This window comes from Prunus dulcis, chromosome 7 (assembly GCF_902201215.1).
Source record: "Prunus dulcis chromosome 7, ALMONDv2, whole genome shotgun sequence".
NCBI lineage: Eukaryota > Viridiplantae > Streptophyta > Magnoliopsida > Rosales > Rosaceae > Prunus > Prunus dulcis.
In genome coordinates, this window is record NC_047656.1 from 11,874,894 (window position 1) to 11,894,040 (window position 19,147).

The 19,147-nt window shown below is 35.5% G+C and overlaps 2 protein-coding genes across 5 annotated transcripts; one reads left to right on the forward strand and one right to left on the reverse strand.

Annotated features, from left to right (window-relative positions):
• Positions 1-975: 975 nt before the first annotated feature.
• On the forward strand, positions 976-3,284 carry LOC117633759 (protein trichome birefringence-like 8). The gene is made up of 4 exons (XM_034367512.1): positions 976-1,405; positions 1,903-2,292; positions 2,462-2,620; positions 2,849-3,284. The coding sequence occupies exons 1-4, from the start codon at positions 1,017-1,019 to the stop codon at positions 3,174-3,176; spliced, it is 1,266 nt and encodes a 421-aa protein (XP_034223403.1). The 5' UTR covers positions 976-1,016; the 3' UTR covers positions 3,177-3,284.
• On the reverse strand, positions 2,659-12,989 carry LOC117633758. Of its 4 annotated transcripts, none has more exons than XM_034367509.1 (19): positions 12,778-12,988; positions 11,608-12,103; positions 10,896-10,987; positions 10,144-10,308; positions 9,658-10,051; positions 8,646-8,764; positions 8,483-8,555; positions 8,180-8,400; positions 8,046-8,090; positions 7,696-7,792; positions 6,872-7,063; positions 6,232-6,329; positions 5,977-6,055; positions 5,105-5,251; positions 4,836-4,961; positions 4,092-4,262; positions 3,462-3,521; positions 3,194-3,367; positions 2,659-3,114 (listed from the first exon to the last, which is right to left on the reverse strand). In XM_034367509.1, the coding sequence occupies exons 1-18, from the start codon at positions 12,816-12,818 to the stop codon at positions 3,254-3,256; spliced, it is 2,730 nt and encodes a 909-aa protein (XP_034223400.1). In that variant the 5' UTR covers positions 12,819-12,988; the 3' UTR covers positions 2,659-3,114; positions 3,194-3,253. The 4 variants fall into 4 exon arrangements, with proteins under 4 accessions (XP_034223400.1, XP_034223399.1, XP_034223401.1 ...); XM_034367508.1 differs by having other exon boundaries at positions 5,977-6,064; positions 12,778-12,987; XM_034367510.1 differs by lacking the exons at positions 5,977-6,055; positions 6,232-6,329 and having other exon boundaries at positions 12,778-12,989.
• Between the last annotated feature and the right edge of the window lie 6,158 nt (positions 12,990-19,147).

The window sequence follows — 19,147 nt, forward strand, 5'->3', positions numbered from 1 at the left end:
GTTGGTAGGACGACCCTAGATCAACTAGGGGAAACAAACCTTGCAAAACACAAGGGAATTTGTTGATTGCTCCGTACATGGAAAAACTCATGTTCGTTGTAAGAAGATCACTGAAGAAAGGGTTGCAAAAGCCTAGCATGAAATCGGCTAGGAAGAAAAGCCCTCCACAAATACGGGGAGAGATAGCCCAGTTTATCCATATGATGGAATGATTCCTCTAGGAAGGAAGAAAGAAAGAAAGAAGATGGAAGGAAAAAGAGGAGTAGCAGCCTCTCTTCTCCTCTTCCTCTCCCCCCCTCCCAAAAAAAAATTTGTTCTATTTGTGGGGGCTAATTCATTTTCTTTAGGTATAAAAGTCCCATATAGCAGTAATAACATTGTGTTTGATAGAAATGAAAAGAGGGGGATAAAAAAACCAATTTTGATGATTTCGTATACAAAGGTAAACTATGGTTGCATTTGGGTGAGAATGGTAACAATTTTTGAAACTTCTATTTGACAAAACAAAAACTTTGATATAATTCAAACCCTTATATAAATTGATGAGCATGTAACTGAGAATAATAATTTTTTCAATTAAAAATGAAAAATCATTGTAATTGTGAATGCATCATGCATGTACGATGTATTTATTGGTAAATTTATCGGTTTCCTTAAGGGGTTTAGAATTCAGAAAGATATGCTTCCAAACATGCTGTGCACGTTATGGAAAAAAAAGAACGTGCCAAGCTTGTTAGGTACGTAGCATGAAATTCAAAAGTGAAACCTAAATAAAGTACATGACCAGCCCTATTGCCTCGATTGGAAATTTTAATTTTAATTTTAATATGGAGCTAGAAAAGGTCAGTGGCCTGTAATTAATTAGCACGCAAATCCATTAATACCATATTAATATATATCCAAGAGAAAAGCCACTACTCCACAACTCTCTCTCCCTCTCTATCTCCTCCATCTCTCTAACCCCCTAGACTAGTTCAAATACAGAAGTTTTTTTTTTTCTTCTCCATTCTCTTCTAATGGATCTCCAGCCCTCTCAACAATCTCAGAATCTCCAAAGTTTCCCCTTTTCCATTCTAATCAGAAGAGAACTTCGTTATGCGGTCTCTTTCTTCCTGCTCCTAGTCTCTTCCTTATTTATTCTTAGTCTTGTAACCCCATTTGACTCGCAGTTTCTATCTGATCATTTGGGTTTCTTATCCCAAATCCTACCAACTAATCACAATATATCTCCAGGGACTTGTGATTATTCCTATGGCAGATGGGTGCGCGACCAGAGCCATCCATTTCAGCCCTACACCGAAAACTGCCCGTTCCTAGACCCTGGCTTCCGGTGCAGCCAAAGTGGTCGAAAAGACGAAGGTTATCGGACATGGCGGTGGCAGCCGGCTGGCTGTGATGTTTTGAGGTGAGTTTGTCGTGGAGTTTTCAGAAGCATGTTTCATGCACAGTGCACGCATGCTTTGTCTTATATTAAGTCTTAAGTTAGGATGGTCGTGTTTGTTGCGTTTGGAGTCTCGCATATTGTAGCTACATTTTAGGTTAAACTCTCATAGAACCAGATAAACATTCGTGAACATTTTCGTATCCTTAGGTTCTTTCTAAGCCGGTTTCTATTTCACGTGGTAGAACACTTCTCAACCAACAAACAAAAATTAGTCGTCTACTCCCCTTATTCTTCCGATCATAAAGGGGCAAACACCCTTTTAAGATGAAGTAGGTACTTTTAACAACATCAAAACTTTAAATTTTAAATAGATTACGGTCTTAATATGGCCCAAGTAAAACAGCGCTTTCGCATGCATATTTTCCTTAAAATAACAAAGTTCGAATATCCATAAGTTCACAAGGTTTAATCAACTAACCTAATTGATGAGTTTTGCTTCTTCCTCCTCATGATCTCAGATTCAATGCAATTGACTTCTTGCAAAGGAGCAGAAACGGACGGATAGTGTTTGCTGGCGACTCGATCGGAAGGAACCAGTGGGAATCTTTGTTATGCATGCTTGCAGAAGCAGTGTCCAACAAGTCTAGAATCTATGAAGTGAACGGGAACCCCATAACCAAACACAAGGGTTTTCTCTCCATGCGGTTCGAGGATTACAACCTCACAGTTGAATATTACAGGGCACCCTTCCTTGTGGTTGTAGGGCACCCACCCCATAACTCACCGGACCAAGTCAAGACCACAATCAAGCTCGACCAGTTCCACTGGTACTCCAAACATTGGGTGGGGGCCGATGTCCTAATTTTCAGTGCAGGGCACTGGTGGAACCAAGACAAAACAGTAAGGATGTACGACCCTCCCTTCACATATCTAATTTTCAATCTATGACCACACATTTGCAAAAAGTTTCACCTAATCAACAATCCGATCCAGATCCAAATTAACAGTTCGACAACATAACAAGCGGCAAAGTAAAAATCACTGGACTTATTGTTATCTGGCCATCTTGTGTTTCAGGGGATGCTACTTTGAGGAAGGCGGGAAAGTGAACTTCACAATGGATGTGATGGAAGCATTTAGGAGGTCTTTACAAACCTGGAAGTCTTGGGTGTTAGAGAATATAGAACCTCTAAATACTCATGTTTTCTTTCGTAGCTACTCCCCGGTACATTACAGGCAAGTATAAACAGATATCTATATGACTATAACTTTCATAGTTAAAGTCGAGGACGAAAATTTTCCATTTACATTCTTCAACACTATGGATCCCAAAAGAATGAAATGCAGTCAGTGTAGTTTGGTGACTTTACAACTTTCTATTCCTTAACAGTTGCCACCATGCATGGCCTAAATTAAGGAATTGATAATTAATGAGTCTAAGAGGTTTTAACATGTAAATTGCAGGAACGGGACATGGAACGAAGGGGGACTTTGCGATCCCTATTTGGAGCCAGAAACAGACTACAAAAATCTTGAAGCTGACCCAGTGAATAATCTATACATATCTGAATCAATCAAACAGATGGAATATGAAAACTGGAAGGTCCAGTTCTTAAACATCACATATCTAACAGAGTTCAGGAAGGATGGTCACCCTTCAAAGTATCGTGAGCCAGGGACCCCAGCCGATGCTCCACAAGATTGCAGCCACTGGTGCCTACCCGGAGTGCCTGACACATGGAATGCACTAATTTATGCCAATTTACTGGCAAAAGGATTCAGAACCAAGTGAGAGAAAAGACAGCATACCTCGGATTCGAAAATTTATTTTGAGTATGGACAACTGTACATAATCAGCATTGCTTCTACTCAAGCTAGTTCCTCCATGCTTTCGTTGGAACTGTCTTCACTGCTTTCCATTTCCTTCAGTTTCTCAACCTGCCTCAAGAGATCCAATCTTTCTGGTCCATAGGTCGATGGTATCTGTCAAAGAAACATATCAATGGACCCTAAAAAACATAAGTTTGGATATCATGAAGAGTAGGAACTGAAACTCTAGAAATCAAAATTCACGCACCAGAGCTGGTACATATCTCTGAATAGCAGCCAACATAGCTGCATGTCCAACAGCAGTGACCTGTAAGACACAAGTTATCTCTATGTTAAGTTCAAATAGGTCAAGAGCCAAGAGGTGCATCTAGTCTGGTCATGTGTAAGCATAAACTAGCACAGGTTTTGCAAAAATGTTAGGAGAAACAGATGAATGATCGATTCATCATATATTTCAGGCTTTCATTTTTTTTTTTTTGGCCTTATGATTGAAGATAATTTAACCCAACCCTGAACCCCATTCCATATTTATGTGAACAGCATATCCAAAAGAGACCAAGTCATATGTCAATAAACCTCCCCAATGACATATCCGAAGTCGCACATCAGTGCACTATACACAAACAGCATAATATCCAAAATGCACCTAAATTCCATAAACCTCCCCAATAGCATAAAGGCTAAATCATATGTGGCGATACTCGAACTTCAACTAAAGGGGCAACAAATGCCCTGATTTGAGACAAGACAGAGATACAATAAACCACATCATCCAGATGAAGAACCAAGATGAGAGCTATACCATTTATATATTTTTTTGGCCGGAATCATTCCTATGTTCATATAAGTATAAGAAAGATATCAGGAAAAATCTTACAGGAAGAAGCATTAAGACACCAATAGGAAAAACTGATGCTAAGTCGGTCAGAGTTCTTCGCAAAATTTTCTTTTCTTTTTCTGTCAGTTCATCTCCAATCAAGACCCTTCTAAGCAACCCCGTAGCAGCAGCAGTGTCAATAGCTAGCAATTGAGTTCCTTGCCACACATCCTGCTCAACATTTTTTAGAAGAAACAAAAAATTAAATTTTATTAATGAAAGGGAAATTACAATCTGTGAATAAGCAGCACACAGCAACAGAGATGAAACTAATACAACTATTATTTTCCTGCGCATCAAAGTACAAATTATAATCGAGACGTTGACAGATCTTTAATATATATCCTAAATCTTAATTGGCTTGGTGGTAATTAAATGGACGGGATTAAAGGAGGCTTGGTCCTCATTCTGAATAATTTTATCATCAAAGTATCAAAATAAAATTAGAGTAAAACCAACATTAAACCTTATCCAATTAGAACATCACACATGTTTTGAGATCACAAGTTCCGCACATAGTCTGTACGTGTACTTCTATTTCAACATGCCTAGTCTGATTAAATTTATCTATAAGGATTCAAGCAGAGTTAATAAATTTAAGGTGATGGGAATATTCACTTGATTTCTAAATATTAAAATTCCTTTTTCTTTTTCTCAATTTTCTTGGCCCAAGTGTAAGCCAAAAGTGTCTTACTAGTTGACAAAGATCATCATTTACCAACTGAAAACAAAAAAAACTCATACCGTGCTAGCTTCTTTTAGCTTGTCAAACGATTTTTCAATGATATTCTCTTTCTTCTGAACTTGGACTAGTTGAGTAGCTCCAATGTCATCCTCATACGTAGAACTATCATCAGCAGGCTTAATATCCTGTTTTTTTTTGAAAAAAAAATCTACAACATAAGCATATCATAAGAGTTTGAATAACAGTTTTTGCAAATTGGAATTCATTGCCCATCAAATTTCTTATTCGTCCAAGGAATATGGTATCCAGTTGTACACACTTTAAATACCTCATTTTCTGATTGATCAGCACTCCTTTGCACCCGCTTTTCAAGTTCTATCAGCTCATTCCTTAAAAGTTCAAAACGCTGGATTTTAGTTGATTCTGGGTCTTCAAAATCAATATTTGAAGCAGTCTGCTCAACAAATTCATTATCCTGTATGCAAGAAAGGAACATTAATCAGGTAACTTTTGTTTGAGAAATTGCACATTTCCAATAACAAAATAGATATATGCTACTGAATCAAGTGACACAATGGCAACAAGGAATAATCTCATAATCAGAGAACCAAGAGCGTACTTAATAATGATTCTCCACACTTGAAAGTAAAGTACATGCTCTTATGATATTTTTTGCATGCCATGTTGCTTAGCTGAGAACAGAGAGTGAAAGAGACAGCTATTCCATCTCCATTCAGCACCACATAAGGGGCAACAAGGTGGACCAGCAACCCCACTTAGTCAATAACTAATAGCCTAACTTTTCAAATCTGTATTTAAAAGGACAACTAAAAGAAGGAACAAAAAAATATAATAGAGGGCTAATAAAGCAGCTACAGGGGATAAACAAACATACATGTTAATATGCATAAACATATTATCATGTGAATGCAAACAAATACTATTACGGTGGCAACTTCAACCTCATTACTCTAGTGATAAACGACCTTGTCCTAACCAGAAAATAAATATCAAAGTAGTAATATTGTTGTTAACTTTTGGTCAAAACAGATCTAAATTTGGGCCAGCAGTATATGCAACCTTTTTCAGATACAAGAATTCCAGTTAAAAGCTAACGCATTTGGCAATTAAATAGCATGATAGTGAATAAGCAAATGCATAAGCAATTAATGAATAGATCATTATGAAAATGGGGCATACAGGTTCTTCCACGATCAACTCAGGATTGGACTTTCTGGTTGGAGGGCGCATAAAGGAGCTCCACAATCCGCGAGAGTTACTGGAAGCTCTAAAAATAAATTTTTGCAATAAGATTTGCTTATCGTTGAAATGCATTAAACCCAAAAAAAATGGAAAAAAAAAAAATTTATTATATATATAGTAGGTCATCAAGGAGTAATAAAAACTTAAAGGAATGGTCAAGCACATGTACAATAGCTTAAGTGTCACACACACCTGTTGCCCCCATCAATCATTTTGTTACCATTCTTTCTGTTTTTCCCTATAAGGAACTGTTGCTGCTTGTTAATAGAAGACCGGGAGCGATTACCTTCCTGGATGACAAGCACATAAGTACAACTAAGACAAATGAGAATTCACAAAATTCTACGAGGACAAAAAGTCACATAACAAATGTATAAGTGCAAACCTAAGAAACGGAGGTTGGCATCAGATAGACTTTTTACAATTACAGTGCATTAGTTGGTAATAAAGAAACTTAAGAGATAAAGTAGGTAAATTTGGGAAGGAAGCCAAACAACATAATCTAAAAATGCAGGCAAAAGCACCATCAGACTTGGTGGTTTTCATCCTCTAATTTTCTATCTAATACATGTAATTATGTATAACTATAGGACACTTTGTAGGTAATTAACCTACATCATTTCTCGCAACATCACGAAATTAAGACATCCATCTGTCAGTTATAACAAAACATGAAATAAACACAGAAATGCTGAATAGTTAGAAAGAACAAAAAACTGCGAAGTTCACCAACTTTCTATTAATAAATTAGTTGGATGGTGCACATACATCAGCTGTTGGTGGTCAAAACACACAATTGTCAGCAAGATATTACAATAAAATGAAGAAATACCTCCTTAAGGGAAGCTGCTTTGGTTCTAAAGGACGCCTCCAAAAATTCAGCCTCTTTCTTGAGCTTCCTTATCTTCTCAAGGTCAGAACAAGCAGCTTTTATATGCTCTTTTCCTGAGTTAGAACTTGACACATGCAAATCCTGAAGCAACTTTTCTAGTCTTATCACCGCTTCTTCAACACTCTCCAAGGCCTGACACCAAAGGCCATTTCCACTATATGATCAGAAGCATTCAACAAGTTCCAAATCAAAAGAATAAGCTTGACTACTGAGCCACAAAAGATCCTTTTTATAGTTTTCACCAGTAAGACCACAAATGAAATCAGATACTTGTTCATGTAGCTTAGCAGTTAAAGTAGGCCACTGCAATGACAAGGCTCAGAACTACCATCTATAATAATTTTACCATCGTGCAAATTTATTTGACACTGGAACTACATAAGTCTAATTAATAATATCAATAAATCAACACAAAAAAAATAATATGCAAATGCACAAATATACATATAGATCAATGGCGCTGTGTATTACTTCAAAGTACTAAAAATCTAGATGTCCCTATCAGTACAGCATGGTGGTAAATCCACGCACATCCAAGAGCTTGTCTGGGTTGAAGCCCCAGAAGTATCCCTTATATTGTCCCCAAAAAAAAGTATTAAAAAAAATATCTACAACACATAAACAGGAAGTATAGAGCCCTTGTGACCATTAATGCATGGTTAACCCAAAAATATATATGGAACAATACTGGGTTAAAATTTAACTAAAGAAGCATTAACTTAGTGCACTCATAATGAACATAACATAAAAGGGAATAAGCCAACCCTGTCAAAAGAATCCAATTCTTTCTCAGTTGGTGGACGAGTTCCAGATCTAGTCCTCTCAACAGTGTTATCGGAATAGCTTTTCATCTTTTCATTCCTGCATCACATTTAAAAGGAGTAATCTCCAACTATTAAGTAATCAAAGTGAATGTTACGGTCAGAGAAAAAAAACACATAACTGACACAGCTCTTGGTAGGGGAGGAGGGATCCTTTAGTCATAATAATTTTATTATAATACTAGAAATTATAAAAGGAAACACTTGAGAGAGATACTTGTAAATATACAGTAAAATATAGCGGGGGAGAGAGAGAGAGAGAGAGAGAGGGTGATATAGAGACATTCACTTACTTCAATAAACCCCGTTCTTCCATACACTCCACTAATTTGTTGTGCCTAAACATTGAAGACAGGAAAAACTTTGTAATTTTTTTTAAAATGAAGCTCTTTATGGTTCAATCATTATGCACCAAAAGTTCACATACCCTCTAGACAAGAATCTCGCTGCCTTAACATTAGAAGGGCTCTCCAGCCATTTACTGTATTTGATAAAACTCTGCATCCAATGAAGACATACTTCTAGGACCTGGGGGATTGCTTCTGCATTGGGAGGTCCTTCCCATTTACTTTTATGCCCATGAGACTGTTTAGGGGTGCCTGAATTGCCAGGATAAAATGAAAGCCAGTCCAGCTCTTCACAGACTACCTGGGGAATTTATGTATCATTAGATATCATATTTGAATTACAAAACATTATCCACAAGACGGTAAAGACAACACATGCTGACCTCTACATACAATTGATAGGAACTTATTGATGAAAGCTGAGGATAGTATAAGATGCTGCCCCCAATCAGGAACCTGCACATATTGAAATTACTAAATCCACAACCAAACCATAAAAATCAATTTCACACTTAAGAATTATCTGTCAAAATAATTCAGGTATACCTAACAAAGCCTCCAAGTGGTTCATCTAAAACATCAAATCCATTTGCTGATAGAAAGGATTGAGAGCTTCTACCCAAGGCAATAAAGAATCCAAATATAGCCAGATCCCTCTCCAATACCTACACTAATTCAGTATTAGCTTCCCATAACAGCATCAACATAGTACAGAACTGCAACCACACATACAGAAAGGCTTGAAAGCCCCAACTTATACAAGTAACCATCTATTATAGGTATCTTAACGATAGGGAATTTGCCTCTCACTTTTTTGAAAATGATTTAAGCAATTTCATTATCTGGTTATTTTATTAGTTTCTTCACATTTGAGCCACATCTTCAGAAACTCTCCTATTATTTTTACTGGCCAACCTTAATGTCCCTTAAAGGAACGCCTGAGTGGAGTATCAAGCATGCTCTAAATATTCAGAAGGTTTGGCCATTAAGTCAACCGTTGTACATAAGAAGAAGATTCAAACAATTTCATTATCTGGTTCTTTCATTAATTTCTTTACATTTGAGCCACATCTTTAATATACTCTCCTATTATATTGACTGGCTAACCTTAACGTCTCTAAAAGGAACTCTTGAGTGGAGTATGAAGCATGCTCTAAATATTCAAAAGGTTTGACCATTACATAACAAGATAATTCAGCTCAATACTAAAATATGAAAGAAATATAGTAGCTACGGCTGCCCAGAACTCCCTATTCCTCTGTTACTATCCCAAACATATCCTCATCAGAAACAGTTCCGTCATACCAATGGCACATACTGGTGAGTAAAATGTTTTTATAATGCATTTCCAACACAACTAATATAATTTTTTTTGGGGATGATAGGCCTGACATTCATGACTCACACTAATGCATTACACTCCTCGTTTGCTTAACCTGCACGAATGTTACCTACAAATTTATTTCAATTGTGAACTTTGCAACCAAGCCACCCATGGAAAGGTGACAGGCCTACAAGTTGTCCCTGAGGTTATCCATAAGAAGGCTTAAACACTTACCTCAATACTTTCAGAGGTTGTAAGTCTTGACCATATTCTCTCCCTATCTATAGCTCGCTGTAACTGCATCTGTACAAGATCCACCCAGAAAACAACTTCTTCTGAACCTCGATCATTTTTCACTCTACATGTTGCAGCTCGAGGACCAAAATGAACAAGGAACTCTCTGCGCAGACCAATATCCTTTACAGAAAGATAAGCCTGGCGTATAGGAATAAAATCAACCAGCATGTCCATCAATCTGCCAGTTATATCAGGAATTGTTGAAAAGAATTGAGGGCAAGATACTTTTGCTTGCCCAAGCTTTGTAATTGCCGCATTGCATGTCAGTGCAAGCATGAGGAGAGATATGTCACTTGTGTTGCTAGACCCCAAGAGTGTTCCCTTCCTAGACCTGGAAACAAATTAAATGCAGTATTAATTCCATGCCCTTCAAAGCCATCTAGCAAAATTATAACACACATTGAGCAAAAGATGATAACATACGCAATAGTTGCAGCAGTAAAGCGAGAGTCCCCTTCAAAATAATTAACAAAGGATGTTACCACCAATGGAACTTGCTCAGAGAAAAACCACTCATAAGCTTCAGGTTGCTTGGCTGATAGTTGATCCCGGATTAAGCTCTCAAGGGAAGCAGATTGTCGTAATAAACTGCACCAATGCATTAATTAAATATATTGAAAATCCTAAACCAAATAAATCATATCAATTAATCAATAAACAACAGAAATTGGTAGAAAGTACACATCAGCTACAATTGAAACCTTTACATGAATAAAACAGAATAACTGAAATTTCAAAGTCCTCTGTATAGTATGCCTGGCAAATAAAGCAGAGCACACATTTTCCACTGTCAAGTTAACATAATAATCAACTTAATTTTCAATTAAAAATTATAGTTTGTTCCATTTACACAAACAGTCAATGCCATTAGAAAATAAGGTTGCTGGTGCTGATATTAAAAACTTTATGGTTGCTTTATTTCAACTGTCTGTACAAGAGATCAAATTATGTAAATGTTATCAAAGTGAGGAAAAGATGACAGGTCCTTAATTCAATACACAGGTCGAGACTCATCGTTAAAGCCCAAATTTAAAACATACATCCTTATTAGAGGTATTGGTAACAAAGGAAATCACAGTTTAAATAGACTAGCTAAGAAACTGATATGACAAGCTTCTAGGTAGTCCAATTCCACACAAGAAGTCATAATTTTTGGAATACAAGTGATGCAATACCTCCTTTGGACAAAAACATTTATATCTCTGTCTCTACCATCCCCTCGGGATGCAATCTCGCTTGCAGCTTGCAATAAGGAATACACTGAAGCCTGAGAAATTATTTGTCTTCAGATAGGCCCAGTGACGGTATAAAATACATTATGTATAAATGTATATATCCACACATATATTATTAATACACATATATTGAGAACTAATCAATCAGTACCTAGAACAATAACTAGCTCAAAAGGTTCACAAGTCAATACCCATTAAATAAGTCCTATGTAATAGATTTACAAGAAGCTTAAACCGGTTACAAATATAATATAATGCAAGGAGATTTCATGATATATATATATATATATACAGTAATTTAGTGGATAAACTAACAACATGACTTTAGAAACACAAATTACTAATTCAACAAGGGAAGTATGAAAGTCATACTATGGAAGACACGTCCTGGAACTGAAGAACAAGTTCACTAACTCTATGAGGATGGAATAAACCAAGTAGGAAGGAACATTGAGTTTACTCATACAAAATCTCCCCTACTAAAACTAAAGATTAGAGTGGTAGTGGTTTTCTTGCAACAATAAATATCGGCAAATACAATTGTAGAGAGTGCTTTCCTTTCCCAAAAATGATAGCAGCATGCAGTGAATCATAAGATGATGCATACATGTTGAGGCCTATACAGAGACATTAGGGAAGTTCATGACATCACCTGATAACACAGTGCTTTGACCCAGGCGTTTTTGTCTACACTAAGCCATGCAGTTGAAAACCAAGATAACTTTGAGAATGAACCCTGTTCCTTAATTGCTAACTCAAAAACCCTGGCTGCTTCATGTAAAAATTGGACAAGTCCATCGCTAGAATCTTCACCATTAAGTGATTGATTAAGTTTGACCTTTATGGCCTCAACATCCCTACTGGTACTTGCTTGAGGACTCCCGTTGACTGTGACACCATCATCAGCAGATGCAAGCGGAACTAGGTTAACCATCCTCCTTGCTTTTCGAAAGTTTAGATAGCATTTCCTATGTCCCACTGCTCGGAGATTAAGACTGTAACCATTATTGTGCTCTAACAAAGCAAGTCTTATAAAGCATCTCTTCCTTGAATAACCCCAGTTACTTAATAGATGGTCCAAATCAACCACCTTATTTCCAGAATAATATTTTCTAGCCGGCATCCGCGAATGCCATGGATTTGAAGAGCTGCAAGGAGCAAGTACAGGAATAAGCAACAAATACATTCAACACCGCATAACTCTGACGGGTCAAGCCATAGTATTAGCTGCTACATTTTTCAAGTTTTCTATTACTCGTCATACTTCAACACAAAAACACTTAAAAACCACAAAACTTGTCACATTATTTACTTCCACTCTCAAACACAATACAGTTACACATAATGCACAGTGATTGCACAAAAACAGGCACTTGAAACCTAAAATTTTAGGACTCCATCTGGTACAAGGAACACATTCCCAGTTAGTTTTCGTAAAGACCAAACGAACAAAACGAAAAACAAAATTCTACAAATTTTTACATTATCTACTGTTTGGTTTACAAGAAAATGAAATACTAACCACGAACAATCAACTAAAATCGAATTAGATTGAATGAAAGCAAATGAACATTCAATGATTTGCCATAATCTTATCTTCTTCTTTGCTTTCACTTTCAGCTTATCAGTAGCCAAACATTGAAATACAGAAATTCATAATTAAACAAAGAAATTCCAACGAGTAATCGTATATCATATCCTCAAGAACCCTACCGCAGTTTATTACAAATTAAATTACCTACGGCAACAAGAAAAGAGTAAGCTGCGAAGAATTTAGGAAAAAAAAGCGCCAAAAAAAAAATGTGGAAGAGAATTTGAGCACCTTGGTGATAGAAAGCCGTTGTGGCACAATTTAGTGGCCATGTACAAGCTAGGAGATAAAACTGGTCGGAAAATCTGCTTGGTTGGCGAGAAAAGCACAGGGAAAATGGAGCGAAAAGCAAAGAATTTTTTTGGGGAAGGCTTAGGCTTTAGGCTTGGTGTGTGGGCTGTCTGGGTTGTTTGTGTACAGAGAAAGCAAGAGTGACGTGACAAAATGGAATTATCCGCATACGTGGAGAAGGGTGTGATCACATAACAGATTCTTGGCTCTCGTAGTCTCCCTCTCGAAATCTACACTGTAGAACATGTAGAAGAGTATAGTGGGGATGGATTGTGTGTGGTCAATCTTATAGTAAGCACCCTGGTGCAGCCATGTGTAGGGCCCAACAGGCCTGTATTGGCTCAGCTCATCTTTTGATCATTTTGGGCCTCGTCCCCTAAAAGAAGCTTTGATTTAGGCTGCAAATTTTTGTCTGCGGTTAGGTCGGTTCATTAAGACAGTGTGACGTATCTTCGTATCGAATTCAAACTTAACTATCGTTTATATAAAAGAAGAAATTGTTTATATTTATGTTCCTCTCGTAAATGAACTATATAGCATAAAGATCTGGCAAATGTGGCGACTAAATGTTTGCTTTAACTAGCTAGATTGTGCAATTTATTTCTTTATTGTAGAAAGTAGATATGGTTTCGTTTTCAATTAGTACACAAAGCCAAGCTTTCTTCTAGGCTGACAACAGCCTTGACAAAAAAGAACAAAGTTGACAACAGCTTGTTCCATAGTCTTTTTGATCAAGTCGGGGACAAATTTAAGCTACTTGAAACTACACTAAGTACCAATTTAGGCCTTAAACTCGAATTAGTTGATTTAGTCAGTTTGATTTAGTCAATTCGAACCGGTTCGGAGGTTTTTCCCTAGAACTTAGGATAGTATGTATTTTAATCAAGGTAGAAGTCTATAAAGAAGTCTTTGTCAAGACAGAAACTTCAGAAAAAGAAAAGAGACAGTAGAGAATCGAGTTAGAGGAAGACAGAGTTAAGCTATTGATTTGGATATAAAGAACAAAGTCCAAACTCTTCTGCACTATTTTTTGCAGCTTCACTTCAAGGTGTCAAAAGAACCAAAATGAGATAGAGTCTTAGTAGTGAAATGTTAGAATGAGAGAAAGGTTAGACTGTTAGCAACCAAAATTGCCAGCAGTGCTGAAGGAGTGCCATTCCGATTCCTTAATGCTTTGGATGTTGACCTCCTAACTGGAATAGTTTATATTACATATGCTAGTTCCGTCTACGAGCTAAGGGACTAATATATCATGACGTATCAATTGTCTAGATTCACACTCTAATGACATAATAAGTATTTTATTATCATATGTTCTGTCATGCATCTTATAGAGATCTCCTTAAGCCGGGTATTCGCCACAACGCAACAGGAAGATTATTGAAGTATGATCCTCACACAAAATAAGTAACAGTTTTGCTAAGAGGGCTTTCTTTGGTAATGGGGACTGCAGTTATTCTGATATATATCTCTTTGGCAAAGCCTTTTTGACAAAGAACTAATGCCTAGTTGTTTTCACATTTTTCTGGTCAATGTAATTATAAGTGCAACCTGATCTAAAAGATTTGTGGGGGGATTGGCATTTGACATAATAAACTAAAACAAGTTGATATGATTCGGCTCTGTACATGACGTTCGATCTTTCTATAAAAGTCAAACTCTTTGATGCGTGATCAAAAATAACCACATACCACATTACTACAATAAAAATAGTATAATCAATGAAATCTTTGACTAATAAACAAAGTACAGAATAGCCTAAAAAATGTCGGCCAGACGGACCCCGACATGAAAACAATTGGTGGTCATGGTAAAATTTTATTTTATTTCGTAACCAAATATTTTTCTTTTTAGGCGGAAATTTGAATAAAAGGCATTATACCTACTTAATTAAAGGAGGCGGACACACTGTCTTAGTGTCCGTTTGACATTGTTTATTTAGAATAATAAGTAATTTTCACAACACATCAATGTCAACTGACTTAACTCACGTCTATACAGAACAACACTCCATAATTAATTTAGTGTTATGTATAAATAAACAATATAGTGTGAGGAGTATTTAATTAATCATGCTATATTGACCTGTTTGCTATAGTTTTTAAAATTCCAGGAAGCAACAAGGGAATAAAGTTCTTGCACGGAGGAGGATCTTTCACTCAGATAAATCACATCTCTGGGGGACGTTGACCTTCCCATCACCGTTACCTTGATGTAGTTCCTCATTAAATAGAAACAAAATATATATTTCAGGGGTTCAAAAAATTAACCCATATTAAAACAAGTAATTAAGATCCCTAAATTGTGTAGTAAAAACTTCACAGTCAGCCTTCAAGAGCAAGTTAGCGCACCTCCTTTCTTGTTTGCGATACTTTCAATTCCCATGTACTTACCCTCTGAAATTTCGACAAGTCATAGCAATTAAGTACGTAACAAACCCCACATCAATTAATTAAATTGATCATACGTCATTATTATCACAAGAAAATTTTGAATGTTACGGTAACAACTTACGTCTCAATAAAACGTGTTACAGTCACACATACATATATAAAAATGAAATAATAAAATGAAATAGTGCTTTCAATAAATGACATCTCAATCACAACAAACAAACAGCCTGTGTTTTTTTTTGGTCGAACAAACAAACAGCCTGTTAGTTGTAAACTTAATGGGATTTTATTTAATTTCTTCTTAAAATATTATAAGTCGGTGCCAATTGCTTAATTCTTATGTCAGTTCTGACCCAAAAAAAAATAAAAAATTCTTATGTCAGTTAATTAATTAAATTAAACCTAAAGTTGACATATTTGTTCTTTTAGGGTCGGTATCGTCTTTGAATGAGGTAGATGAGTCGCAGTCAAAGTGATTCGTAATAGAGACGGCAAGGTGGTGGGAAATAGATAGGCTACAACCGGAAAAGCCCCACCATGCCTCCGCCAAATATTATGTGACGCTTTTAGGCAATGGGAAATCATGAATTTTTATAGGATTAGGCTAATATTTTCTATTTATTTTACGGGAAATATATTATAAGTCTTTCTTTTCATGAAATAAAAATGTAAATCAAATTTATAAATAAAATAATGCTATATTACGAGCACAAACAACACAAAAAAGTACAAAATATAAATAAATACCAAATTAAACACATTGTTTAACTACTTGAGATCTGAGTTGAGTAAGTTCCTCAGGAATTAAGTATCAATATTAGATGTATAAGGTGTATCGTTGTTATATTTACCACTTTTTTTGAAGAATGATCTCTCTTTGCCGGTCTATTATCATCATGTTACATGATATCCTAACAAGAAATACTAGACACCAAAAATCATATATGTTAATAAATAATTAAAGTTGCAAAAATAAAACATATATCAATAATTACCAAAAAATTTCACCCAAACCATAAATCATAAAAACTTAACAACAACAATTAAAATTGGAAATTGAATATATATAAAATTAAAAAAAACTTACCAAGATTGAAGAACCCACTGAAGATATGTTGGTACAATTTTTTAGAGGGGCAGAGCTATTTCTTCTAGGCTCTCAAGGTTCAAATATGACGCTTTGGGTGACTAGAAGAAAAATTATGATATATGCTTCTAATCAAATTTATAGAGGTTATGGATTGCATGCTTACTATTTCCTATATACTTCAAGAGTGGGCTCCACTTGCATTTTCATTCCTTTATATGAAGTAAAAACATGAGTAATCCATAATCGAAATCCAACTTCTTATTTTGATTCCAATTACAGATTAGTAAACATATGCCATTAAAGAAGCTTTATATGCTCTCCTCAAAGGATACATGTACTCGAAAAATTTATTATGTATGATTGTAATTAACACCGCATGGTGTTACAAGTTGTACGAAAAATTTATCGTTGTGTTGTGCTACTCAAAGTGCAAACCATACTATCATAATCATAGTTTGTTTACTCCAACAAAAGAGTAGGAGAAAAATGAAAGAAAACGAAAGGCACTCTCTTATAAAATAAAGAGGGAGAAAGATCCTCCAATTTATTTCATTTGTTTAGCATCTCTTGCTATTTATTTCATTGATAGAATTGTTTAGAGAATCTAAAGTTCTAATTATAGCAACCCTATCAATGTGGTCATCAATTAGGAAACATCTTTTCCATCCTTCATTCTTTTTAAATCTGTTAGTATTGATTTTGTGATTAACATTTCCTAGAGACAAATTAGATGAAATCTAGATGGTAAATTAGTTGTGATGGTGGCTATCAAAATTCCAAGATATACTCTGAAGGCTTATATGTCAACCAACGATCACTAAGGTAAATTCTTCATTCAATCATGTATTCTGATTGTGATATTTCAAGCATTATTTCAAACTCACAATCTGATTAACATTTTGATTAAGAAGACTTTTTATTTTAAGAAAGATTAATTTATTTTATAAATTGCTTTCCAGTTTTGAACATTAAAAGTCTTTTTTGATTGGAAATCAATTAGTCTGATTTTGAAAAATTAATCTATTGATTAGGAACTAATTGATCTTGTTTCCAGCTTTGAAAACCATTATGAAAAGCAAGGCTTGGTTTTCATTCATTCAACAACTTTCAACGACTAGAGTATTTCTTGAGTTTTCATATTCACAAAAGAAAGTTGTTGTGCTTTGTTGTTCATAAGGATAAATCATCAAGAGTAAGATTATCTTGGTGATTTGTCCTTGCATTCGTTTGCATAAGTTACAAGGTTCTCATACCTCCGGTGAGTTTGGATCAATCGCGTCAAGAATCAGATTCAACATAAAGAGAGAAGGAGAAATCCCGCGAGAAGTTGAGTTACGAAGAAGTTGGTATGTTGTCTAGAGTGTCTAGGACAAGTTTGTATACTTCTTGTAATTATCGTTCTATAGTGGATTTGTCTTGGACTATCAGGTCCCGTGGATTTTCTCCAAAGGTGGGGTTTTACCACGTAAAATACCTTTTGTGTTTTTCTCTGCTTTTACGTTTTGAACTGTACAGGATTGATACATCCTATATCAATCCCCTTCGCTTGTTTTATTTGTATTATTATGATACTCTTAACTACTCAAAACACAGACTTTACGCTTTTGGTATTTTAAGCCATCCTATAGGTATTTTCAAAATTAAAAAAAAATTCTTGACTATACCAGATCTACTGTGTGATCCATGATCACGAGGATAAACTTAATTTTAATTATATTTATTGAAGAAATGTACTCGAAAGCAATGCAAACAATATGTAACCCTAGCACCCCACTGAAAAGGACTTGTGCATAATTGAGGTTTTGAACTTAGTACTGCCCTTACCCTATTCGACAATTCCTTAAAGCGTGTTTCTCACCTAATTTCAATTTAATAATAATAAACGAATAAATTATTCCATAAAAACAATTAGGATAATTGGGTGATGTTAACCTGCCTACAGCTATCAAATTATTATATTCAGTGTATAATAGCATGGATATGGAATATACAAATCAATCAAAATCTGGTTTAAAAAAAATTAATCTACACGTCGAGCCTATCAAATTCAAAGGAAGAAACTTATGAAAATATACGACTGCGACATTCATTTTATCATGACATTGATCTTTCTATTAAAGAAAATATTAGTGGGGTTAAGTTGAGTATGACTCCTTTGTTTTATTAAGACTAGCCCCTTGGCACATGCGTGACATGTGCCAATTGATTTTTTATTTTTTATATTTTATTTTTAAAATTAAGAAAAGATAACATGGGTAGTTATATTATATAAAAGTAGGACTTATTATATGATTTTGTTTTTATTTTATTTTTTTAATATAAAAAAGTGAATTTACCATATTATTCCAATTTAATTAATAATTTCAATTCTTAATGTTTGAATTAATCAATGACATTTTCTGGTATTTTGAATGTTTCACAATTTTCTGCGTTTTGCTATATATAGAGATAACCTATGTAACGTCATGTCCATCTCATTGGCTTGGACCTTCAAGCGTCTTTGAAGGCTACCCCTAAACCTTTTGAGTAGTTTGGTGTTGCTAACTTACAAGGACAGTCTAAGATTCCACTTGTGACTTGTGAGAAGAGGGAACTCATGTTATTCCCCTCCCGATTCGAATCTGATGTGTGCCTTAGTCACCTTAGGCTCTAGATATGCACCATCAAGCTTTATGTGTTACATTGAAAGGGATTGAACTCTCGATGCATTGACATAAGCATTGGAGAGTGAAGAGAAAGCATGCAATAATCTCGCGGGAAAATATTTACTTTGTGATTCTTCAATCATATTTACTTTGGTCTCTCTTCCTCAATTTTTATGAAAAAG